Raw genomic sequence first — 26,153 nt, 5'->3', positions numbered from 1 at the left:
GTTATGTACTTTAGTGGGAAGAATAGAGACAGAAACTGTTTTCTAAATGGGAAAAGGTTTAGGAAATCTGATGCAAAAAGGGACTTGGGAGTCCGAGTTCAGGATTCTTTTCAGGTTAACGGGCAGGTTCAGCTGGCAGTTGGGAGGTCAAATGCAATGTTAGCATTCATTTGAAGAGGTGTAGGATACAAAAGCAGGGATATTCTGCTGAGGCTGTACAAGGCTCTGGTCAGACCATATTTGGAACTTTGTGAGCAGTTTTGGGCCCCCTATCTAAGGAAGGGGGTTCAGAGGGAGTTTACAAGAAAAATCCCAGGGATGAAGAACTTGTTATGTAAGGAGAGGTTGAGGATTCTGAGTCTGGACTCGATGGAGTTTAGAAGAGGGAGGGAGAATCTGATTGAAACTGGGAGAATTCTGCAAGTCCCAGATAGAGTGGACATGGAGAAGATGTTTCCACGAGTAGGAGAGACTAGGACCCGAAGACACAGCCTCAGAGTGAAGGGAACTACCTTTAGAATTGAGATGAGGATGAATTTCATCAGTCAGACAGTGGGGAGTCTGTGGAACTCATTACTGCAGACGGATGTTATTATGTCTTTAAGACAGAGATAGATAGATTCTTGATCAGTAAGAGGATCAACCATTAAAAAGAGAAGGCAGGAGAATGGAGTTAAGAAACATATCAGCCATGACAGAATAGTGGAGCAGACTTGATGGGCTGAATGGTTGCAAAATCTTATGGTCTTGGTTACGAAGAGACTACTAGACTGTGATGCAATAGACAGTTTATGGCCTCAGATTCAGAGCTTTCTGAACATGTGCTATGAGCCAGCCACACTAAAAAGTGTTCGGGCAGCTGTACGAACAACACAACATACGGGCTAGGAACCCTCTGGATTCAGCTTCTCCCATTCTTTAAGGCTGTGGCTGATCTCATCGCAGTCTCAGCTCCAATGTCCTGCCCCTGCTCCCTTGAACCCCTCACTGATGGACAATCTGTCTATTCCCTCCTTCAATTTATTTAGTGTCCCGACATGCCCCCACACACTGGAGGGTAAATTCCCAGAAATTTCCACCCCCTCTCCCTTGGAGAAGAAGCCATTGGTCACCATCTTTGTGTTCAATCTGTCCCGCCCCCTTCTCCTGAAATAAGGATCCTGTCGTTCTAAATTGCCCCACATGAGGAGACATCCTCTCTCCGTCTCCTTTGTCAATCCCACCCCCTTTAGCATCCCATATCCCTCAGTTGGATCTCCCCTCATTCCTCTAAACTCCAGAGAGTATTGGCCTAAATTGTTCAATCTCTCTTTCGATAACAAACCCCTCATCTCTGAACATGAAATATTCAAAGTCACGTTACAGTTAGTTGGCATCTTGGATGTAGAGTACACATCCCAAAGTGAGTTAGTCATAGTTTCCGAGATGTCCACAGCGCAGGAAAAATGGCCCATTGGCCGATCGAGTCTGTGCCGGTCAGAAAAAAATCACCTTGCCATTGTCTAATACCACTTCCCCAGTACTTGACCCATAACATTAGCGTCACGAGTGCACATCTTAATCCTCCTTCAATGTGATGACGGTTTCTGCCTCTCCCACCCTGACAGGCAGTGAGTTCCAGATTCCCCACCACCTTTTGGTGAACAAGTTTTTCCTCACATACCCGCAAAACCTCCTGGCCCTTACCTTTAATATATGCCCTTCCCACCTCACTTTCAATCCACTCTGCTATAAGGACTACAACCCCAGTCTGTCCAACTTCTCTTCCTCACTGAAACTCTCCAGCCCCCAATTCAGTATGCTGGTAAATCTCCCTGTGCATCCTCTCACAGTTCATTGAGATATATACTGTTGGTAAAATGTCTTGTCTTTTATTTACAACTTACTCAAATCATGCATCAGGAAGGAAACACCAGTTACTTTGCAGTGAAAAAGAGGGCAGTTAATTTTTAATCAGCAGAGTTATGTTTTTAGCAGGTGGTTAATGTAAAGTCACCATTGTCTCATTAGAAAGAGAGAGAAAGAGGTGTGGGCGAGAAAAAGAAAGAAAAAGCAACAACTGTTTTACGGTTTAACCTGAGGGTCACCACATCTAAGGCACAGGGGATGATCATTCACAGCAATCTCAACCAGAGCAGCAATTGAACCACATGCTGTCAGTGTGACGATACATTGTAAGCCAACTATAGAATCAACTGAGCTAACCAGAGGCAATAACATTGGGTTGCATAGTGGCTCAGTGGTTAGCATTGCTGTCTCACAGCACCAGGGACCCGGGAACAATTCCAGCCCCAGGGAGTGCACATTCTCCCCTTCTCTGCGTGGGTTTTGTTCAGACACTCTGGTTTCCTCCCACAATCCAAATATGTGCAATTTAGATGAATTGGCCGTGCTAAATTGCCCATAGTGTGAGAGTTATGCAGGCTAGGAGGGTTAGCCAATGCAAATACGGAGTTGCAGGGATTAGGGTAGAGCGGTGTGTCTGGGTGGAATGCTATTCAGAGGGTCAGTATGGACTCAGTGGGCTGAAAGGCCTACTTCCACACTGTAGGATTCTATGATGTGCAGGTTAGGGGATTGGCCATGGTTAATACAGGGTTACAGGGATAGGGTCAGGGTCTGTTTGGGATGTTCTTCACTGGCTTGGGGCAGACCGAATGGGCTGAATGTTCTCTTTCCACACTGTATGGATTGTGGTGACATCAATGCTTAGCTCAATGGTGTGGGGCAATTTATTCTGATCTCAATTTTGATGAGATTCACTTTCAGTTTCTGAAATAGTGGGGAAGCAAAATTCTGTGTTTTCAGCTCCCCAGGGTATGTCCTGGAGATTTGAATTTGAATCTTGCTGTGGCAGGTGGTGAATTTGGAATTTGATTTTAAACAGAAACAGATCTGGAATTAAGACTCTAATGATGACTGTTGTCAGGAACAAACAACCATCTGGTTCAAAATTGAAGACAGAGGTGAGGAGGAATTTCTTCTCTCAGAGGATTGAGAGTCTTTGGAACTCCTTACCACAGAGAGCTGTGTGTGGGGAGCAGGTTTATAGCTGGGGTAGATATAATCTTGATCAGTCAGGGAATTGAGGGTTACATGTTAAGTGCAGGAAAGTGAGCATGAGAAATCGGGCATCAGTCATGATGCTATTGAACGGCTGAGCAGGATCGAGGGGGTGAATAGCCTTCTCCTATTCCTGTCTGTGATGGTCATTCAGAGAATGAAATCTGCCCTCCTTAACCGATCTAGTCTGCACGAGATTCCTAACCCTTTCCAAACGCTTCACTGCCTTCTGGCTGAGCAAATCGTTTGGTTCAAGGACACTTCGGAATCGCATCCACTTCCCACTTTGGCAGAGATGGCCACATCCTGTTCAGAGTATAGAGAAATAACATTTGTCAGGGTCAGTTTTAGGCTTGTTCCAATCACATGCTTTGCCAAGAGAAATTGGTCTGTATAATGACCCCAGATATTCACAGCTCCTCCTGTACACTCTGATCGTCTTTCAGACAAATTTGTTATTCTCATCCATTTTCATAGAGTCATACAGCATGGAAACAGGCCCTTCAGCCCAACTCGCCCGTGCCGATCAGGTTTCCCAAACTCAACTAGTCCCATTTGTTTGCATTTGGCCCATATCTCTCTAAACCTTTCTTATCCATGTACCTTGCCAACTGTCTTTGAAATGTTGTTATTGTACCTGCCTCTACCACTTCCTCTGGCAGCTCATTCCATATACACACTGCCCTCTGTGTGATAAGTTTATCTATCAGGTCCCATTTTAATCTTTCTCCTCTCACCTTAAACTAATACCCACTAGTTTTGGACACCCCTACCTTGGGGAAAAGACCATACCTATTTACCTTATCTATGCCCCTTGTGATATTATAACCTCTATAAGTTCACCCCTCAGCCTCCAACTCTCCAGAGGATAATAGCTCCCAGCTTATGCATCTTCTCCTTATAATTCAAGCTCTGTACTTATAGTCACATCTTTGTAAATCTTTTTCTGTACCCTTTCTAGCTTAACCACATCATTTCCACAGCAGGTTGAACAAAATTGTACACAGGATTCTAGAAATGGCCTCACCAATATCCTGTACAGCTGTAACATTATGCTCCAACTGCTGCCGTCAATGCTGTGACCAGTGAAGGCAAGCATGCCAAACGCTGCCTTCACCACCATATCTCACTGCAATGCCACATTCAAGGAACTATTCATCTGCACCTCAAGTTCTGTTTGTTCGTAAAAACACTCCCCAGACTTGTTCTATTTATAGTATAAATCCTGCCCTGGTTTGCCTTACAAAAATGCAACACCTTGCATTTATTCTAGTTAAACCTTATCTGCCATTCTTTGACCCACTGGCCCAGTTGATCAAATATCCCTTGTACTCTTAGATAACCTTCTCTGTCCACAATGACACCAACTTTGATCCTGCTCCTGTTTCTCTTCTGACCTGTTTTCAGGCTGACCAAGCAAAGCAGCAACCACCCTGCACCACTCTGAAGCACACAGATACAGGAGGGGATGAGGAACCAGATCAAGAAGAAGAGGGAAACGTTTATGCCAACTTTCCACATTGACAAATTGATCAATAACAATCCTACCTTTCAGCAAATAAGGAGGACAAGGAAGAGAAGGCATAGCAATGTCACATTTCTGTGACTAGGCTAGGTTTCGTCTCAATTCAGTCAGCAAGATGTCAGTTCCAAAGATGGACTTGTCCTGAAAAATCATCTACATAATTGTCTCTCCCACAACCTTCAGTATGTCAGTTTATCTCACTGTAGCACAATCTAACTGTTGATGGCAGAGATTTTCGATTTTATGCTGTTCCTTCCTAACGAGAGCCTCCATTTGATCTCCTGGTGAATGGGTTGAGGCAGATGTGCCAATGAATTGAACATACTCTACACATTTTGTGTAAATTGTGGTGAGCTGGAAATAATTCAAGGTGGGATTGTTTTCTAGCCCGATCTTCATTGCCCTCTAACTTCATCACTGTCAATACACATCCAACTCTCTTTTCATACCTCATATGGAATCGACCTCCACCACGATCCCAGGCTGCACAATCCAAAATCCTAATAACTGTGAGTAAAGACATTTCTCCTCATCTCACTCCTCTCTCTCTTGCTGACAATCTTGAAATTGTGACCTCTAGTTACTGACATACGAACTAGTGGTAACAAAATATTCCTCTTATCCCTGGCAAAATTCTTCATAATTTTGAACACCTCCATAAAGTCCCCCTCTTAATCTGCTCCAAGGAGAAGGAGCCTGATATCATTAATCCTTCCTTGTATGTAAAATCCTTCGTTCATGCTATCATTCTAAAAAAATCTTCAATGAATGCTCTCCAGAGCTTAAAGTTCCTTCCTTAAATAAAGTGCCCATTACTGAACACAAATGTGATCTGACCAATGATTTGTGGAGGTGGAGCAGCACTTCCTCTGTTTTATACTCAATGCCTCTATTTATAATGGCAAGGATCCTATCACCCTTCTTCACAACGGTTTCAGCTTGCCTGGCCAACTTCAGAGAATGATAAACATGAACCCCGAGGTCCCTCTACTCCAGTGGTACCTTCAAAGATGTACCATTGACCCTGCATTGTTGCTCTGTGTTTCTGGTAGCAAAATGCATTACCTCACATTTCTCTGCATTGTAATTCATCTGCCAGACATCTGTTCATTTGGCCAACTTGTCAATCTCCCTGTGAAGTCACTCAGCATCATCCTCCCAATCACTCATCTCCCTGTTAGTATCAACTGCAAATTTAGAAATTATATCATCAACGCCAACTCCTAATTATTTATATAATCAACGTAATTATCATTGTGTACTTGTCAGTTACTTTTATGTGCATGTAATTATCAATCTCTACCTGTCCATTACCCCTATGTGAATGTATTAGTGTGTTTACCAGTCTGATCCTGCTCTGTGAATTGAGACTGTCAATATTAACCTGTATTTGTCAACTTCTCCTATATCAATATATGAATGCAGTTACCAATCTATGCCCCTCAATCTCTGCCTTGTCAATATGTGAATTTAAATATAGATTTCTACCTGACAGGTCCTCTTTGATGAATGTGAACAGTGCAGGTACTAATATGTACCTGTGAGATTCTGCACTGTGAATATGCGTGTCATTATCCGAGCATGCTTGTCAGTTTATGCTGTGTGTTACTTGGAGTGTAGTTATCATTCTGTTCCTGTCAGTTTTAGCTTCGTGAATGAGAGTGTAGTTATTAATCTGTCCCTGACAGCTACTGCAATGAGAATGTGTGACTTAAGTTAACAGAAACAGACTAACAGATGGAAACTGTTAGTCACACATTTGCATCACAGTAAGTGTATCATCATCATTTGTTTGTCTGTTTCTGCAACATGAATGAGTGTGCAGTTATCAGCCTGTACTTGTCAGTTTCTACTCTTGTGTATCAAAGTGGAAGCTAGTAATATTCTCTGTATCCATGTGATACATTCTGTGATATTTGTTATCAGTGTGTTGAGACTGGATCTTAATCTTTTCTGCATTTTGTGATTTTTTTTTCAGTTGATTGTCAGTCTGTCGGGGTGGGTGGGGGAGAGAGGAGATAAGGTGATGGCAGAAGGGAAACTGCTTTATTCTGAGAACCAGATTTATTCTTGTGCTGCCGGTCTGTACCTCAGTTCATGTCTCCTGTAATGAATGGGAAACAGCCAACGTTCTTTAATTGTTAGTGCCTGTAGGAATCACGTGCATGTGAAAACATAACACATTGCAACAGAACAGATTTTGTGCTGTTCTTCAGAGTCAAGGTAGGAAACACAATCGACCTTTTGTATCTTGTATAGTGCAGAATCTAACAGGCAGTAATGATATAAAATGTCCGTCTTCAGAATGCCATTAGTTTTTGTTTCAGTGCATATTGATGTACTTTTCTGAACACTGCTGAACTAACAATCAATGTAAACTGAATCCATTTGCAACAAAGTGAAAGGGTGACAAACCATTCAATTGCATTGGAGCTGACTGACCATAATGTTTGTTGCACAGAAAAGACAATTGACTAATTCACTTCTATTTTCTGATGTAGACAGAACATTACCCTGCTCTGTTGTGTGATGATTAGCCATTAACAGTATTCTTTGGTTACTCTAAAGTAGGAAGGAGGAAAGGAAAAAGAGTTGTTTTTTTTTTGTTATGCAGTGCACAATATGTAAACTACCACATTCAGTTTATTGAACAATCAACACTGTTCAACTCTGATTGAAAATAAAATGAGCAGTTCTGCAAACCTACTAATTTTGGCCTTTTCTTTCCCTTTCTCCACTGCTTTGAAGGGTGGTTATTAGATTCCACTGATACATTTTGTAAATTGCAGATAGATGTCTGAGATACCTTCCAGGGAGGGGGAAGAGGAATGCAAAGTTCTTTGTTGAAAATTGCAACCAATTTTGAAAGAAGTACATAATTATCTAAAAACAAAAAGAGTTTCTGGTTGGACTGAACCAGACAAAAAAAAGTCTTCTACTGCAATTTGAAGAAATGGAGAATAATGATGTGATAAAAATGGGAATGGCAGCTCCTCTGCTACCATGATACATTTATGCAATTGAATGCTTAATGATCAGGATGAAAATTGTTAACTGGTTGTTTCTGATCGTGCAGACTCAAAAGTTTTCTAGGGCCTGATTCTGTGCTTTAGGCGACTCTGACAAGGAATTTGTGGGTAGAAATCATTTTGAATGTAACATTTTTCAATGCCAATGGAACAGTTAGGCTGTTAGACATTGTAACATGTGTCAGGATGGTGTATGTTTTTGAGAGTCATTGTAAGTCTGAGAAAGAGACAGACTGACAGACACTGACACTGTGTGTGTGTGTGTGGAGAGGGGGTGAGGGGAAACTGCTTGGTTACATACCTACACATTAATCTTTTTTGTCAGGCTTTGACATAGAATGTGCATTTGGAATTCATATTATTTGATTGCTGTGTCTATATACGTGACAAAAGATTACTTGTCATTCTCAGTTACTGATAGCTGAAATGTTTCCTTCAATAACAATTTGTACTCAATATGTACTTTTCATATGGTTGCTCAAAGTAATCGTATCAGCTATTTGTTTGCCTTGACTGTAACATTAAAACTATCATTAATAAATGCAGACAATATAAACATTGGTGGATTTGTGGGTAGTATAGAAGCTTGTCAAAGGATAAAGCGAAAAAAAGATCACTTGCAGATAGGGTCAGAGAAATTATAGATTGAGTTTAATCCAGCAAGATGTAAGAGGCTGGACTTTGGGAAATCAAGTGTATACAGTTAATGGCTGGGCACTGAACATCATTGATGTACAAAAGGATCTTGGGGTTCAAGTCTATTGCTCCCTGAAAGTGGCCATGCAAGTATTCAGGGTGGTACCTAAAAGGTGGCATGTGGCATGCTTCCCTTATTGGTCAGAGAATTGAGTACAAGAGTCAGGATGTCATATTGCAACTTTATAAGGTTTTGGTTAGGTCATACTTAGAGTATTGTGACAAAATATTAATTCTGTCCTTCTCAGTTACTGATAGCAGAAATGTTTCCTTCAATATCTGTACTCACTATCTACTTCATATATGGTTGTTCAAACGAACAGCATCGTCTATTTGTTCCCCTCTATTGTAATGTGAAAAGTGTACTTACTAAAGTTCAGAACCCATGAGGACAGCCCCAGATGGGACCTTGAGTTCCTGTCACTCTACACACTCTCTCACTCACATACTCAGACAGACGCTCTCTCTTACACGCACACATACACCCATGCACACACCCTCTCACAGGCTTATACCCCATCACACTAATATATACACACACACACATTCACATATGTACTCACACTCACATTGTGTCTCTCTCTCTCTCTCTCTCTCTCTCTCTCTCTCTCTCTCTCTCTCTCTCTCTCTCTCTCTCTCTCTCTCTCTCTCTCTCTCTCTCTCTCTCTCTCTCTCTCACACTCACACACACTCACACACGTCTATGGGGGTGAATGTGCATTTGCAGAATTATATTTGCAGATACATTCTATTTTGCTCAAAAAGAGCACAATCTGCAGGCAGTAAATCCATGTAATGTTTTATAAATTCCTACTTTGGCAATAGAACCAGTCTGACTCAAGATTGGGATACAGACAGACTCTAACCTTACACCTTTAATACATTGTCTGAGCTGAGATGTCATTCTTCTTAAAATAAAACCTGAAGTCATCTTGAGAATGTGACTTAAAAGAAGTTCTTGGATCTATATGTTAATGGACTGAAACCTGCAACCCATTCTAAAAGATGAAATACTGGAATAGCAGTCTAGGTTTGTTCAATATATCCTTTCAGTTGTATAACACTGTAACCTTTTGCTATAAATTCTGTGTCTCATGATCCTGTTTCACAGCTACCTGATGAAGGAGTGATGCTCTGAAAGCTATTACTTCCAAATTAACCTGCTAGATTATAATCTGGTATTATGATTTTTCAGTTGTGGTTACCACATTACAGGAAGGATGTGGAGGATTTAGAGAGGGTGCACAAGAGGTTTGCCAGAATGTTGTCTAGATTAGAGGGTATGAGCTATAAAAAGAAGCTAGAAAAACCCGGGTAGTTTTTTTCTGGCCAGCAAAGGCTGAGGAAGGACACCACTTCGACTGGGATAACACATCCATCCTATGAAAGGCTAAACTGAAAGATGCATGAGAATTCCTAGAAGCATGGTATTCCAACTGGAATTCCATCAACAAACACATTGACTCGGATCCCATTTACCATGCTGGGAGAAAATGAACAGGAAATGACATCAGCAACCCAAGGAAACCTAACCACATAAATAGAAAGCGGGCCATACCACCAGTGCTTCATCTGGAGGCTCACTGATGATGTGACCCAGTATGGTGACAAAACATCTGAAAACAAACCTTCCACTTCAGCAAACAAACCTATATCCAGACGTCTCTAAAATTATGAGATGCATGGCTAAGGTTAATGGTCAGAATCTTTTTCCAAGAGTTGAGATATCGAAAACTTTGAGGCATGTGTACAAGGTAAGAGAAGGAAAGTTCAAAGGAGGCCTAATGTGCAGTTTGTTTCAATCTAGAGTGGAGGAGTAGAACGCACTGCCGGGGTGGTGATGGAGGCAGATGCGATACAGTTGTTGAAGGGACTTTAAAATAAGCAAATTAATATGCAAGAAATGGAGGCAGAAGGGATTAATTTCATTTGGCGTCATGTTCGGCACAACTTTGTGGACTGAAGGACCCATTCCTGTGCTGCACCATTCGATGTTCAGATTTAATGCTGTGTATATTTCAGATGAGGATTCATTCAAGTTGATTGGAAGTGGGTAGCATGCATTGTGAATATAGATGAAAAATATAAACTTCTATTTCCTTGGTGGTGTTTAACTCTTGGTTTGAACATATCTTTCTGAAATGGTGCTCAATGTGAACCTCACTCAATCCACTCTGTGACAGTGGAAAGGATGTCCTTCGCTCTGATGGCAGTAACCTACCTGCTGTTTGTTCGAAGCAGCTGGTCACACTTGGCTCGGTACCAAGGAAATATTACATTGTCTTCATCCTTTGAGTATTTGTCTGGAGGAAGACAGAACAAATACCCCCTGTAAATCAACATCAGTTGTGATTGACAACATCAATGTAACATTCAGTTAATAATCATTAGGATTTTTTGTTCAACGCCAGCAATTTAAACAGAACCACCAGTCTGATTCCACTCCTGCTCTGAGCTGCTCCTTGTCCATTTTTTTTTCTTAAAATTCTAATACCAGTTGAGTGAGATTTGGAAACTAAACAACACCCATACAGCTCCATGAATGGGGCTACCTGATGCAAGTGGGTATGTGGATATGTGAGTTTATACCTGTCAGTTCCTGCTTGGTGAATGTGAGAGTGTAGTTATCAAACTGTAAATTTCAGAATGTGGTAAACATATTTACATATTCACACAGCAGAGACTGGTAGAGTCTGATTGATAACTAGAGAATCATAGAAATAATACAGCATTGTGGGGATTCAGCCCATGTTGTCTATGCCAACGCAGACACACCCAGATGCCCCTTCTCATCCCACTTTCCTGCCACAGCCTGTAACCTTGCAGTTTACAAGAGTTGATGTGCAGTTCCAGGGAATTTTTGTTTTACTAAAAATTAGGCAGTGAATTCCGGATACCCACCACTCTCTGCATAACAAACATATTTCCTCATATCATCTAATCCTACAGCCACTTAGCTTGAATCTGTGATCCCTATTTTTTGAACTCTCTGCTAAAGGAAACTACTCTACTGTCTCCCTCTCACTAGTTAGTTAAAAAAAATCACTCAACACCATGTTATAGTTCAACAGTTTTACATGGAAGTGCACACTTTCGGAGTGCTGCTGATTCATCAGGTGGCCCACTATTTAGTACTGTAGACAACTTCCCCCCCCCCCCGCCTTCCCCTCCCTCCCCCCCCTCCTCCCTCCTCCCTCCCTCTCTCTCTCCCCCCTCCCTCCCCCTCCTTGTAAAAGACACAGGCTCTGAAAAGTTTGATTTTTAAGGCCATATTGATTATAACTTAACAGATAATGCCTTAGCCAAAGGCTTCATATTTTTAAAAAGAACACTTGTACAATGAAAGGGGAGTGGCCCAATTTTCCTAGCTCAGCCTTTCTCTGGTTTGATTTGGTTTTTGACTGTCTGGCTATTGACTGAAAGCAGTCAGGCAGTTGAAAAAAGCTGCTGAACCCAAAGAAGCAGGTCCATGATGGTACTCTCTCTCTCTGACATCTCTCCTGTAAGATCCTGTGTTTGATTTTACATTTTGTGTTATGGCTCTTTTCAGAGCCATCCAAACCTTCCGATAGAGAGCAGAGACCTGAGGACGGTGAAGGCAACACATACGGAGAGCATAGTGTAGTGTTGCCGGTAATTTAACGTGTCATTTGTCATTTAATTTGTTACGTTATAATTTGTCATTTTTCCCAGACACTGATGTTACATATTGCAGTAGTTGTATTTCGTTGACCCTTCCAGAAATGATACATTCATGAGATTTGATGCTGGGACCCAGCGGAGTTTTTCATCGCCTGCTCTTTCCATGTACCTGTTACAGCCAATAAGTGCTGTTCCGGCTGATTCTCTTCTGAGTGAAATAAAATATATCGATACAGTAAGGCGCTGTAATTTTATCACGGATCACTTTCAATAGGTTTAAATTGGCGGGGCTGTTTAGATTGATTCACGGAGGGCACACGTTCGGTTATTCAGTTTGTCTGGGCTGTTTTAACCCCGGGTTTTCCTCCTGCCTATTACAGACAGATCAGGCAATGATACCGCCTCCTGTCCATGCTGACAGCTAACTAGGTTTTTAGTAATTACTATAAAGGATAACATTTTATCTTAGTTACAGAAGGATGGTGACTTGTGTTTCAATGTTTAATTTAATCTCCGTGTTTGTGAGGGTAAATTCGGCGGGCATTTTCAAACTGACCAACTGTCATTTCACGTTACCCAATCAGCCTCCAACAATTCTTTTCCTGCCTTTTCTGTACCTTCCGGAGCTGTTTCTCTGTGGGCTGAGGGACAGGGCTGTATCCAATCCCAGCTCTAGGGCGGGCTCTCCGTTCCCTTAAACAGGCAGCACCGCAGCAGGCTCAGCATTGACAGCAGCAGCCTGTGTGTGTTACAGAGAGTTGAAGAGAATGGCCAGAACCAAGCAGACAGCGCGCAAATCCACCGGAGGGAAAGCTCCCCGCAAGCAGCTGGCGACCAAAGCGGCCCGCAAGAGCGCTCCGGCCACGGGCGGAGTGAAGAAGCCTCATCGCTACAGGCCCGGCACGGTGGCTCTGCGGGAGATCCGCCGCTACCAGAAATCCACCGAGCTGCTGATCCGCAAACTGCCCTTCCAGCGCCTGGTGCGAGAGATCGCTCAGGACTTCAAGACCGACCTGCGCTTCCAGAGCTCGGCGGTGATGGCCCTGCAGGAGGCCAGCGAGGCTTACCTGGTGGGGCTGTTTGAGGACACCAACCTGTGCGCCATCCACGCCAAGCGGGTCACCATCATGCCCAAAGACATCCAGCTGGCCCGCCGGATCCGCGGGGAGCGCGCCTAAACGGAGCCTGGCCGGCCCTGCACATTCACCCAGAGAGAGAGAAACACAACGGCTCTTTTCAGAGCCACTAAACTAGCCAGAGAGAGAGCCGAAATCCACCATTGGATACGGCCCATTGAGTCTGAACCGAGCCTCCCAAGAGAGTGTGAACTAAAAACAAACCCACTATTAATTACACATGCATTCTTCTCATTCAAACTGCCTCCTACTTTCTACATCTTGACTGCATTTTCAAATCTGAAAGAAACCGGTTGATGTTTTGGTGCCAATTTCCACCCCACCCTCCTCAGCCACGTTCAGTTACAGCTGAGGGACAATGAGCGGAAAGACATTTCATCAAGAAGTTCTAATCTCCGACAGTAGTCATGATTTGGAGATGCCGGTATGAATATTCTTCCCGATGAGCGCATTAAATGACCGAGTGCACTTTAATGTATTCTCTCTTTACGGGTAGGGACCCCATGACCGCACTGGACAATCAGCACAGGCGGTGAGCGAACAGACTATTTATAAACTCATGGATTTCCGATTAGTTGGGTCATTTTCAGCTATTCCTAATGCGGTTAGAGCCATACGAAACTGGCTGTGATGCATTTATAGAAAGATAATTGATGACAGACTACACAGGCAGCTAAAGTGCAGTAACAAAATGTTTTCCGAAGAGTGGTGAAATTTCATTGTTTGGCTTTTGTTTTTCGCTGTTGACATTATGCTGTCAATACAGGAAAGACGGACTGTGGAAGTATGATAGCGTTGTAAAGGAGCACTTTAAACGTCTCCAGTGAAATAGGGCCCATTGTTCTTCTCTTTAACTGTTAGCGTCGTGGGTGCCGGGGGATGGAGATAAGTAATATTGGCGCCAAGACATCAACGGCTTATCTTCAAATTTGAAAATGCCCGCCAACGTGTACAAGAGCAGGATGTTTTAGAGAAGAATGTATGCGTTGACAGTAACAGTATCCAATGAAAAGGAGATAGGATTTCCTCGATGTCAGGTACAAAGCCCAGGGCTCTGAAATACGTAATTAGACAGAGGTCAACTCCTTTCACAGATGCTGTGAGTGGCTCTTAAAAGAGCCTTTGGGTTGGTAGATTCAAGAAAGGGCTCTTCACTTTTTAGCGGCTCCCGCTGCGGCGGATTTCTTGGGCAGCAGCACGGCCTGGATATTAGGCAGCACCCCGCCCTGAGCGATGGTCACCCCTCCCAGCAGCTTGTTGAGCTCCTCGTCGTTGCGCACGGCCAGCTGCAGGTGCCTGGGGATGATGCGGGTCTTCTTGTTGTCCCGGGCCGCGTTGCCGGCCAGCTCCAGGATTTCAGCCGTCAGATACTCCAGCACCGCAGCCAGATAGACCGGCGCTCCGGCACCCACACGCTCAGCATAGTTACCCTTTCTCAGGAGCCTGTGAACACGGCCCACCGGGAACTGCAGGCCAGCCCGGGACGACCGAGACTTCGCCTTGGCGCGACTTTTCCCACTGCCCTTTCCCCTTCCAGACATTCTTAGAATCTCACAAACACTTTCAGAGAGAATGCTGCACTACGCCCGCATCGCGGTCTCTTATACCTTCGGGAGGAATGGTGGGGGCGGCCGTTTCTGATTGGTCCCATTGTCCAGCCCCTCCTAATGTTGTTCCAATTCCCAATCAGATATCTGCCTCATTCCCCAATCCGGAGAGGGCACGGGGAGGAGGGCGGAAAGTCCCGGCGCCAAATCATCAACCGCCTTTGTTACAACATGAAAAGCCCGCCAACTTACAAACAAAGGAATATGTTTTACATTGAAAAACGAAGTACTAAAACAAACTGATGAGGTTTTTAAAACACTTACTACTCGTATGTCAAGTTACTTTTACTTTACAAATGTATCCTTCTCACGGTCTTACTCTCCCTCATTTGCCCACCACTATCTGTCCATCTCTGATCTTGAGAATGGGTAATTTTCTAAAACTTAAGCTAAAACAAAACAGGCCAAACACTGCAGTCTACAACATATTTCAATAACACCCCAACATGTTAATAAAGCAGCACGCAACATTCTTCCGGCTCAGTATCGATGGCGATGTTTAGACGATATTTTAAAGCCGTCCTCCCTTATCGCTCTCGATCAGATTCAGCATAATCACCACGTTTCAGTCCGGCAGTTGTTTTGGTATTCTCTCAGTTTAAGCCTCTCACCGACAGCCAGAAAGGGCTTTGCATTTGCATTCTGAAAAATCGGATTAAAGCCGCGCAATGGAAATGTTTTTTTTTGAAAAGGGTAAAATGTGTCAATCCGTGCGACTGAAAGCTGTTGGCATTTCCGTTTGGTTTGTTTGGGTGAAAATAAGTGTTAACATTACACCAGGGCTTTTAGCAACTTGAACAAATAAGATGAAAGATGACTCCCTCGTGTTTAGTCTGCTCTCTCTCTCTAATGAAGTCGCTCTCCCCACCTCGACAATTTGCAAAGCACTTATAATATCAAATATAGTTCTCGAAGAAAGATACCTGGTCAAAACACACAAATCAATCTTAAAAATGACTCACTGGTGCTTAATCTGCTGTCTCCCTATAGAGAGGGGAAGGGGCTGTTTGTGATGTATTCAACCCCCCCCCCGCCCACTTCATTTACGCATCTCATCAAATTGCAAAGCAATTATAAAAGTGAATGCAATGCGAAAACTTAAAATACCTTATCAAGAATCACATGCAAACTAAAACAAACAACCCTTAAAGAAATGGTTCAGCTGTGTCAGGAAGGTTGTGGGTGGCTCTTATAAGAGCCTTTGGTTTTTGGGTGTGTTTCTCTCCGTGCAATGCAGCCCTTCACTTGGAGCTGGTGTACTTGGTCACCGCCTTTGTGCCCTCCGACACGGCGTGCTTGGCCAGCTCCCCGGGCAGCAGCAGCCGCACGGCGGTCTGGATCTCCCGGGAGCTGATGGTACTGCGCTTGTTGTAATGGGCCAGGCGGGAAGCCTCCCCCGCGATGCGCTCGAAAATATCGTTGACGAACGAGTTCATGATGCTCATGGCCTTGGAGGAGATGCCGGTGTCGGGGTGAACCTGCTTCATCACTTTGTAGATATAGATGGAGTAACTTTCTTTCCTGGTCCGCCTCCTCTTCTTACCGCCCTTCGCCGGCGCCTTCTTGACGATTTTCTTCGCGCCCTTCTTGGAGGCTTGCTGTGCTTTCTTCTTTGAACAATCCATCTTCCGCAAATACACTGGCCCCACCCCCCATCTTTTTCTTCGCTACATTGATGACTGTATCGGCGCCGCCTCGTGCTCCCACGAGGAGGTTGAACAGTTCATCCACTACACCAACACCTTCCACCCCGACCTCAAATTCACCTGGACAGTCTCGGACTCCTCCCTCCCCTTCCTAGACCTTTCTGTTTCTATCTCAGGCGACCGAATCAACACGGACATCTACTACAAACCTACCGACTCCCACAGCTACCTGGACTACACCTCCTCCCATCCTGCCCCCTGTAAAAACGCCATCCCATTCTCCCAATTCCTTCGTCTCCGCCGCATCTGCTCCCAGGAGGACCAGTTCAAAATACGTACAACACAGATGGCCTCCTTCTTCAAGGACCGCAATTTCCCCCCCGACGTGGTCGACGGTGCCCTCCACCGCATCTCCTCCACTTCCCGCTCCTCCGCCCTTGAGCCCCGCCCCTCCAACCGCCACCAGGACAGAACCCCACTGGTCCTCACCTACCACCCCACCAATCTCCATGTACAGCGCATCATCCGCCGTCACTTCCGCCACCTCCAAACAGACCCCAGCACCAAGGATATATTTCCCTCCCCTCCCCTATCAGCTTTCCGTAGAGACCACTCCCTCCGCGACTCCCTTGTCAGATCCACACCCCCCACCGACCCAACCACCACTCCCGGCACCTTCCCTTGCAACCGCAGGAGGTGCAACACTTGCGCCCACACCTCCCCCCTCACTTCTCTCCAAGGCCCCAAGGGAAACTTCCATATCCGCCACAGATTCACCTGCACCTCCACCCACATCATCTACTGCATCCGCTGCAGCCGGTGTGGCCTTCTCTATATTGGGGAGACAGGCCGCCTACTTGCGGAGCGATTCAGGGAGCACCTCTGGGCCACCCGGACGAACCAACCCAACCAACCTGTGGCACAGCATTTCAACTCCCCCTCCCACTCCACCGAGGATATGCAGGTCATTGGACTCATCCACCGCCAAACCACAACAACCCGACGGTCGGAGGAGGAGCGTCTTATCTTCCGACTGGGAACCCTCCAACCGCAGGGGATGAACTTGGACTTCACCAGTTTCTTCATCCCCCCTCCCCCCACCTTGTCTCAGCCGGATCCTTCCAGCCCGGCACCGCCTTCCTGACCTGCAGTCTTCTTCTTGACCTCTCCGCCTCCACCCTACTCCGACCTATCACCCTCACCTTGACCTCTTTCCACCTATCACATTTCCAACTCCCCTCCTCCAAGTCCCTCCTCCCTACCTTTTATCTTCTCCTGCTGAACACTCTCTGCTCATTCCTGAAGAAGGGCCTGTGCCCGAAACGTCGAATCTCCTGTTCCCTGGATGCTGCCTGACCTGCTGTGCTGTTCCAGCAATAAAGTTTCAACTTTCTTCTCATCAGCCATAGCGCCGCTCACTCTCAGACACAGAATAAGGGAAAGTGGGCTCGGAGTTCCTTCCCCCCCCCTCCCTTTTTTTTTCTTTTTCCCGACACTCCTGCTTTTTTACCCCTTTTTTTAACCCCCACACTACCGCCTAACTGCGGTAGTACTTATTTTTTCCCCAGCACCCATGTTGTGTGTGTGTGCAGGTGTGAGACACGTTGAGAGACACAAGGTGTACGAATCTTTATTCAACTTGGAGTTCCCTTTTTATTTTTATTAACAGAATCTCTGACACTCCTGTTTATATATATTTTCTCTTTTTTTTCTGCTAACCCCCACACTACAGCCTAACCGCAGTAGTGCTTATTTTTCCCCAGCACCCATGGTGTGTGTGTGCAGTTGTGAGACACAGTGAGACACAAGGTGCACGAATCTTTATTCAACTTGGAGTTCCCTTTTTACTTATTTTAGTGAGACACAAGGTGATCCCCGTTTATTTTTTCTTTTTTTTTTCTATGTATATATATTTTAAATAACCCCCACACGTGCTTATTATTTTTTCCCCCAGCACCCATGGTGTGTGTGCACAGGTCTGAGACACAGTGAGTGACACAAGGTGCTCGAATCGTTATTCAACTTGGAGTTCCCTTTTTATTTTTATTTTTTCTCTTTTTCTTTCCTTTTTTTTCTTTAACCCCCCACACTACCACCTAAATGCGGTAGTGCTTATTTTTTTCCCCAGCACCCATGGCGTGTGTGTGCAGGTGTGAGACACAGTGAAAGACACAAAATACACGAATCTTTATTCAAATTCCACCACCAGGAAGATAGGATAACACCCGGGTGGCCAGTGACAAACACTGCCCTTCACATCAAAGGGCAGTGCTGTGTGATCAAAAACAGTGAAGGGGAGGGTAGGGACTAAATCAAAATGGAGTTGGAGAGTTCCCTTTTTATACACTGATGGTCATCGATGCTAATAAGGGATGGAGGGTAGACTGGTTGCTGATTGGGTAGTTTACATGGAGTCATTCCCAAACACTCAAGTTTCTGTGATTGGTTGAAGTGGATGGTGATTCTGATCCTGTCAGTCTGACTGAGGGAGATTTGTTTTATATCTGTTTCTGGTCCTCTCTCTGGGCTGGAATTAACACTGAGCTTGCCCCTTTTCTCAGTGGTTACACTGCTGCCTCGCAGCGCCAGGGACCCTGGTTCGATTCCAGTTGCGGGTGACTTTGTGTGGAATTTGCATATTCTCCCCTTGTCTGAGTCGGTTTCCTCCAGGTGCTCAGTTTTCCTCTCACAATTCAAAGACGTGCAGGAAGGTGAATTGGCCAGGCTAAATTGCCCATAATGTTCCAGGATGTGTAGGTTAGGTGCATTAATCAGGGATGAATGCAGAATGGGTCTGGGTGGTTACTCTTCGGTTACTTGTGTGCCTAACTCTACATTGTAGGGATTCTAAGACTGAGAGTGTTTTCTCGGTTTCGGGTTGATGGAATTCGTTCTCAACTGCACGGACTTGGAGAGAGATGACAAAAAACTCACATTTAAAACTTTTCTTGAGTCACGGGTTGAAAATGCCGGTCTCAACTGTGGGATTAATATATTTCTGAGAACTTGATTGCTAACTGTGGGCCCAGAGACCGATCTGTAACTGTGTGCTTTGCAAGTAACTACAGTTTATCAGAACCACGTTGCAGTTTTTATTTAAGAGTATTGAACTTTCACGCAGGGATTGAGAACATTTCTCAGTTTCATACGAATGCTTGTTAACCAGCAACCGTTAGCATGTTATATATGTGTCTCTTTAACTTTATATCTATCGAATCCTTATTTAGACATTTGGCATGAATTCAACACCTGGCTCTGGTTCTCTGTATAACAGTCAATTAGTATTACTTCAAGACAGGTTTATTCTGTATCCACCAAACACTGATGTAAGCGGTAATACTTTACACCATTTGCTTGCCACTTGGAAATGTTGCTCCAATCTGTGCCTATCCATTTCTGGGAGGTAAAGCATTTTTGTTTACACTATTTCACAGTTTTTACAAGCCAGTATGTTACTGGACTGTAACTCAAACCTTCTGAAGTGTAATCTGTTGTTTTTACTCTCAAGGTGTCAGTCATTAACATTTAGTATCTGCAATTTTGAGTGTGACCAAACACCACTTTGGACAGTCTCAGGCAGGACTCCCTCCCCTCCACACCCATATCCTTTGAATATCAGCTTCTGCGCATTGACAGTAAGTTTGTATTTATAACTGCAGCATTTGGTAAGGGGAAATATCTTGTACATTGCAGAAATTGGCAATAACAATGTTACTGCTGATGTTACACTGTTTACGTCAGTTTGTCACCAGTGCATTGTATCCTAACAATTCATTGTTTTGCAACTGACTCCGTATTTCATTCTGTAACTGCCAGTTTGTTTCTCATCTTGTTTTCACTGAGTTTCTGTCAATCACTGGCATGTGAAAGAGCAAATATCTCAACATTTCTAACTTTCAGATGAAATTAATGTTTTTTTTTACTCCATCCCTGTTATGTCATGGTGACTTGTAATTGAATCTGTCAGTATGTGATCTGTCAGCACACACAGTAAGTTAGATATAAAGTGAAAGGTGAATGATGCCTTCCATTTGTCAAGCAATTGCAGGGCGTATACACAACAGCTATTAATTTATTTCAGGCTTGTGTCAGTTGAAATGTCTCAAAGCAGAAGGCAATAAGAAAAATGAGAAGTCAGTGACATTTTTATCTGCCTGTGTGTACTAAGTTCTCAGAATGTGAGCGCTATCAAAATGTACTGTCAGTTTTTTTTAATGAATATGAGAACTTTGTTTTAAATCTATACCTGTCAGTTTCTCCAATGTGAATGTTTGAGAACAGTTTTCAATTTGTACCTGACAGTTTCAACTAAATGAATGGATGAGTGCATGTGAAAGTATCTTTCAATGTGTGCACTGTGAGTAAATGAGTGTACTTATAATATTTGGCTCTGTTTGACATGACACTTGCCAGAAACTGCAGGAGCACTTTTTACTTCAAGTCTCTGTTGATCAACATGAATAAGATTTTATCTATTGCCATCCATGTCAGGGTAGTATGGTGGCACACTGGTGCCAGGGACCCAGTTTCAATTCCAGTCTTGGCTCATTGTGCAAATTGCACACAGACATGTTCCCCATGTCTGCATTGGTTTTGATACGACATGGGGTAAACCCCTTTGCTAATTTAAAACCAGCAACACAGAAAAGATTCATCCCATGCAGTAATCTGTGAAAATGTGACAGGTCAAGAACTAGTTAAAGTAAAGATTAACAGTTTTATTTATTAAAGTATAACAGAGTGATTAACTAACAAGTATTTACAACTCCTTCCTCTAACCTATCTTCGATAATACTAGTCTGATAGAACTCATGATTAAGATTTAAAAACAAAACTGTTTATCTCAAGACCAGGCAGCTTTTGGTACTTTTCTGTATTGGGGTTGTCTTTTGTTCTTCTTGGGGATTGTGCTTCACAGGTCACTGATCGATAAAGGTACCTTTAAGAGAGAGAATTTTCAGGCAGGATTTTTACATGCTGGTGGCTTGGCAATTCTCCTCCCAACTGTTCAATTTTCCTCTGTCTTATACCTCCAGAGCTTCAGGTGTGTCATTGACACATTGTCAATATACATAATTCAAACTGGATTGGAATTTGAGATTTTCGGGATATAATTTCAACCGATTGGTTGAATTCAAATGTTTTTGTCTCCAGGCAAACAGCTACTTGGGTTGTTTGACTAAATGTTACTTTGTTTCTTTTTCAGAACACTTGGTGATTTCCGGTAGTTCTACTGGCTGATAACTTTCTAAAAGGTACAGTACACCCACATCTTCATAACAGTTCCCTCTTGGTGCCCTAGTTTCCTTTCACAGTCCAAACATGTGCAAGTTAGCTGGATTAGCCATTATAAATTACCCTGCAATATTCAGCAATGTTCAGACTAGGTGGGTTAACTATGGTAAAAATGTGGTTACGGGGGTAGGTGGGGTCTTTCTCTGGGTGGGATGCGCTTTGGTGAGTTGTTGCAGGCTGATGGGCCGAATGACCTCTATCTGCACTGGAGAAATTCTACGTACTGTAAATGAAAGTAAGTCTTTTTATACCACTGTCAGTCTCTGACACCCTTAAGCAGTTTGGGTAATTTCCACAGTTTATCCGATGGTAAGCTTATGATTGTAAGGTATTTTCTAGATTGGTCAGTCTCCGGCCTGAATGTGTACTTTGAATTTATTGTTCACATGTTCATAACAAGACCAGTATGAGAGTTTTCCATTCTGTGTCCAATAATCTCTGGGTATCTGTTTAAATGTGTACCGTTTCATGTCAATATTTGATTTCCCTTTGGACCGTTTGAAAAAAAAAGTATGTATTCAGTCATTTTGTCTGAGATGTATTCTGTTTTCTCCTTGTGGAAACACATTAAATTGCAATATTTGTTTCAATCTGGCACTTGGCCTGCTATTTAATTCCTCCAGTTTGGACAAAAAGAATTGATACATGAATTACATACAGTCAGAGAGTCAGACAGCATGTTTAAGCCATGGTGAGATAACTGGATGAATAATTAGTTTGGATTTTTACTTACTTTTTTCCCCTCTTAAGTGGAATACATTGTGAACATGCAATAGGTTCAGTATTTTCTAACAAACAAGTAGAGAGTACTTTTTGACCAAGTTGATAACATGCATTTAAAATCTATAGGAAGTTCACTTGTACACTGGGGCTGACACACTCTCACACTGTTCTGGATAACTTGGTTAATAAAATGCTAATTCTCCCAACTGAGACCTCTTTGAGTTCATGTCTTTTCTATTTTTTTCCCCTATTGATCTGACAGTATTTCTGTACTTTGCAAGTTATTCTGTACCCACTGTGTATTGGCACCATCTCACTTTGTTCTGTCCAGAAATTATCATTTTCCTTCAAGTCCTTCATTACACCAACAGTCTGGAACTGTTTGTTCTTCTGTGAGTGCAGAACTCATTTTGTTTCTTCCATTCACTGGTAAGATTTTGTTCTTGGGAAGTACTTTGTACCTGTCAGGCTGTGCTACTCAATGGGACTGTGGATACAGCTTATTGTCCTTCAAAACTCTGCTCAGATGGGACAGACTGTGCACAGATTAGAGCAATATTGACATGTGAAAAACTTGAAAACTAAAATTTAATGTTGACGACATGTGCTGTTGTGTACATGCATTGATTTTTAGATTAGATTAAATTTCCTACAGTGGGGAAACAGGCCCTTCAGCCCAACAGGTCCACACCGACCCTCCGAAGAGTAACCCACCCAAACATCTTTTCCCTCTGAACAATGCACCTAATTGACAACTTAAGCATGGCCAATTCACCTGACCTGCACATCTTTGGACTGTGGGAGGAAACCGGAGTACCCGGAGGAAACCCACACAGACACAGGGTGAATGTGCAAACTCCACACAGTCACCCAAAGTTTCATTCGAACCCGGGACTCTGATGCTGTGAGGCAACAGTGCTAACCACTGAGCCACTGTGCCAAAAGATTTTTGAAAGGAACAGTTGTAATGATACAGGAAGGATTCCCACACTCGATTAATCCTGCTTCAATCTTCCTGCATTGTGTTACTGAGCAGTTTAAATGTTTGCTGTTAAGTGGACAGCCAGTTAGCAAAGGAGAGAGTTTTAAGTTCATGTTTCCTGAAGTGAATGGGAAAGATCTTATTTTCTTTGACTGTATCTGTAGGATTCACAGACAAGTGAAACCAGAACACAATGTCACAGAAAGGATCTTTGCTGTTCTTCAGAGTCAAGGACTTTTGCAACTCCGATAGTGCGGAGTCTAACTGGGAGTAGTGATATCAAGCTGTGGCCTTTAGAGAGTCACACAGTTTTACAGCACAGAAACAGATCCTTTGGTCCAAGCTGTTTTTGCTGACCAGAGATCCTGATCTGACCTAGTCCCATTTAAATTAAGATCTCACGACACCAGGTTATAGTACAACAGGTTTATGTGGGAACACTACCTTTTAGAGCGATGACGGAGCAGTGCACTGAAAGCTAGTGCTTTCAAATAAACCTGTTGTCTGAGAAACTGGTGTTGTGTGATTTGTAACATTGTCCACCCCAGTGCAATGCTGGCACCTGAACACCATGGCTAGTCCCATTTGCCAGCACTTGATGCAAATCCCTCTCAACTGTTCCTATTCTTGTACATATCCAGGTGCCTATAAAATGTTGTAATTGTACCCACCACCTCCACTTCCTCTGGTAGCTCATTCCACACAAGCACCACCCTCTATGTGATAAAGTAACCCCTCAGGTCCTTTTTAAATCCTTTCTCCACAATTAAAACCTGTGCCCTCTATTTTTGCACGCATCCATACTCGGAAAAAGACCTTGGCTATCACCCTATCATGCCCCTCATGATTTTCACAACCTGTACAAAGGTCACACCTCATTCTCCGACTGTCCAGGGAACAAAGCAACAGCCTGTTCAGCCTTTCGCTATAACTCAAAACCCCCAGTCCTGGTAATGAAGCATACTGATGAGAGTACAGCAGATGACTTGATTTACATGCACTTCAGTCAGGCCATTGTCGGGGCATAACCCCCGACCAGGGATGAAAGACTCAGCAGGCAGGTAGTATTCAGGCAAGTGGTGGGTGTTTATTCAACCAGAAACCGGTTAGTGCAGGTAGACGGCCTCTGAGAGGACAAAAGATAGTCCTCCGAGACTGACCTCAGAACAGAGGTCTATGACACACTCTGATTTTACAATAAAAAGCAATATTTTTAATAAACTTTCTGATAACAATCACATACAACTTTATTATGATGTTCCTCTCTCCTACTTTGCATATCCTATTCAATGAGATACCTAATCAATGATGGGCATTTCTATGGACTGCCCAAGGATCCCCTGACCTCTCAGAGTTTAGCGGAAATTGTAATCGCTTGGCCTTGTGATCTTTCTATGCATCCTATTCATTTTCATTCCAAAGTTACGTGCGATACACGTTCAGGTTTCTCTCAGGCTAGCTTGTCCCGCAGGACAGTTAAATGTTGTTATACATTGTATTCCATTTTATCAAGTTCAATTGCTCCTCTGATATAATTAGGACAGTGGGCAATATATGAAGAAAAAACAAAGGACAGCTTATTTTGACTTACTTGCCATAGACTTGTAATTTTAATTTTTATTATAAAAAGTTAGTTACAAAGTGTGAAGTAATTTATTTGCCCCAACTGTTGCGTTACCTAAAGGTAACTAACCTTCACTTCCAGGTTTAAATGCTTCTTTTCCTCTTTATACTTTGGTATTATGCACCTATTTTTTATACTGAAAACTACTGTGACGATGCTAAGACTCTTAACGAGAATTTTTTGTAATATTCAAACTTACTTAAGGAAACGGAGTACTAGAAGATAACTTTAGCTGTTGCACCCTCAGCTGTTTTAGAGCATTAATGGGCTGTAACTAGCACCTGGTGATTGTTCAGTAACTGGGACCTTTCATTTAATGTGGCTGGAGTTACTCATTTACCGGACCTTCGGTCTGCTTGTCAGAACTGTTTCAAATTGGAACAGGCTGGGTTCTTGGAATGGCTTGTTCAATGGTATCATTTTACCTTATTGTGTGAGTGGGCTGTATAGCTTAGATTCTGCCTGCCATTCTGTTTCACAACCTGCTGTTTAATTCTATTTTACACTTACACACCAGTTTGTGTTAACAGGCATGGGCTACTCTATTTTGGCCTGGTACAGGCCACCCCGACAGCCTTTGACAAAGTCCCATATAAAAGACTGGTCCAAGATTGGCACTTGGAGTCTTAAGCAAACTGGATCTGAAATGAGCTTGCAGACAGGATGCAAACTATGATGGTGGAGGGTTGTGTTTGTGATTGGAAGCCTGTGACCAGTGGTGTACCACAGGGATCAGTGCTGGGACCCTTGCTGCTTGTTAAGTACATATTAACAATTGGATGTGAATGTAGAATGTATAATTAGTAAGCCTGCAGATGAAGTTTTCATGTGGAAGTATTAAATGTTTCAGTGTAGCCTTGGAGTGCAAAGGGCCTGTTCCTATGCTGTATTGTTCTTTGCTCTATGACATGAAAGTTGGCTGTGTTGTTGACAGTGAGGGGGATGGTCTCAGGCTACAGTATGAGGACATCGGGTACTGCAATGACAGATGGAATTTAATCCTGATAAATGTGAGGTAATGCATTTTGGGTGTTCTAATAAGGGAAAGAATTATAAAATGAAGGATTGGTCCCTAGGGAGTACTGAGGAACAAAGGGACCTTGGTGTACAAGTCTACATATCCCAGAAGGTGTCAGCACAGGCAGACAGGCTTCTGAAGAAGGCATACAGAATGCTTTCCTTCAG

The 26,153-nt window shown here is 43.3% G+C and overlaps 3 protein-coding genes across 3 annotated transcripts; 1 reads left to right on the top strand and 2 right to left on the bottom strand.

Moving 5' to 3' along the window:
- The first annotated feature begins 12,721 nt into the window (after window positions 1-12,721).
- Window positions 12,722-13,160, top strand: LOC122548255 (histone H3). Its single transcript, XM_087984723.1, has one exon. The coding sequence runs from the start codon at window positions 12,723-12,725 to the stop codon at window positions 13,131-13,133; it is 411 nt and encodes a 136-aa protein (XP_087840849.1). The 5' UTR covers window position 12,722; the 3' UTR covers window positions 13,134-13,160.
- Window positions 13,161-14,242: 1,082 nt separating this feature from the next.
- On the bottom strand, window positions 14,243-14,647 carry LOC122548253 (histone H2A type 1-like). The gene has a single exon (XM_043686784.2). The coding sequence runs from the start codon at window positions 14,630-14,632 to the stop codon at window positions 14,243-14,245; it is 390 nt and encodes a 129-aa protein (XP_043542719.2). The 5' UTR covers window positions 14,633-14,647.
- A 1,292-nt stretch (window positions 14,648-15,939) lies between these two features.
- LOC122548254 (histone H2B 7) lies at window positions 15,940-16,185 on the bottom strand. The gene has a single exon (XM_043686785.2). It carries the CDS (start codon window positions 16,183-16,185, stop codon window positions 15,940-15,942), a length of 246 nt encoding a protein of 81 aa, XP_043542720.2.
- Between the last annotated feature and the right edge of the window lie 9,968 nt (window positions 16,186-26,153).

The sequence above is a fragment of the Chiloscyllium plagiosum genome, unplaced genomic scaffold, assembly GCF_037043375.1.
Source record: "Chiloscyllium plagiosum isolate Xiang-an unplaced genomic scaffold, Cpla_swu_hap1 HiC_scaffold_49, whole genome shotgun sequence".
Lineage (NCBI taxonomy): Eukaryota > Metazoa > Chordata > Chondrichthyes > Orectolobiformes > Hemiscylliidae > Chiloscyllium > Chiloscyllium plagiosum.
This window is presented reverse-complemented; position numbering and strand designations above follow the sequence as displayed.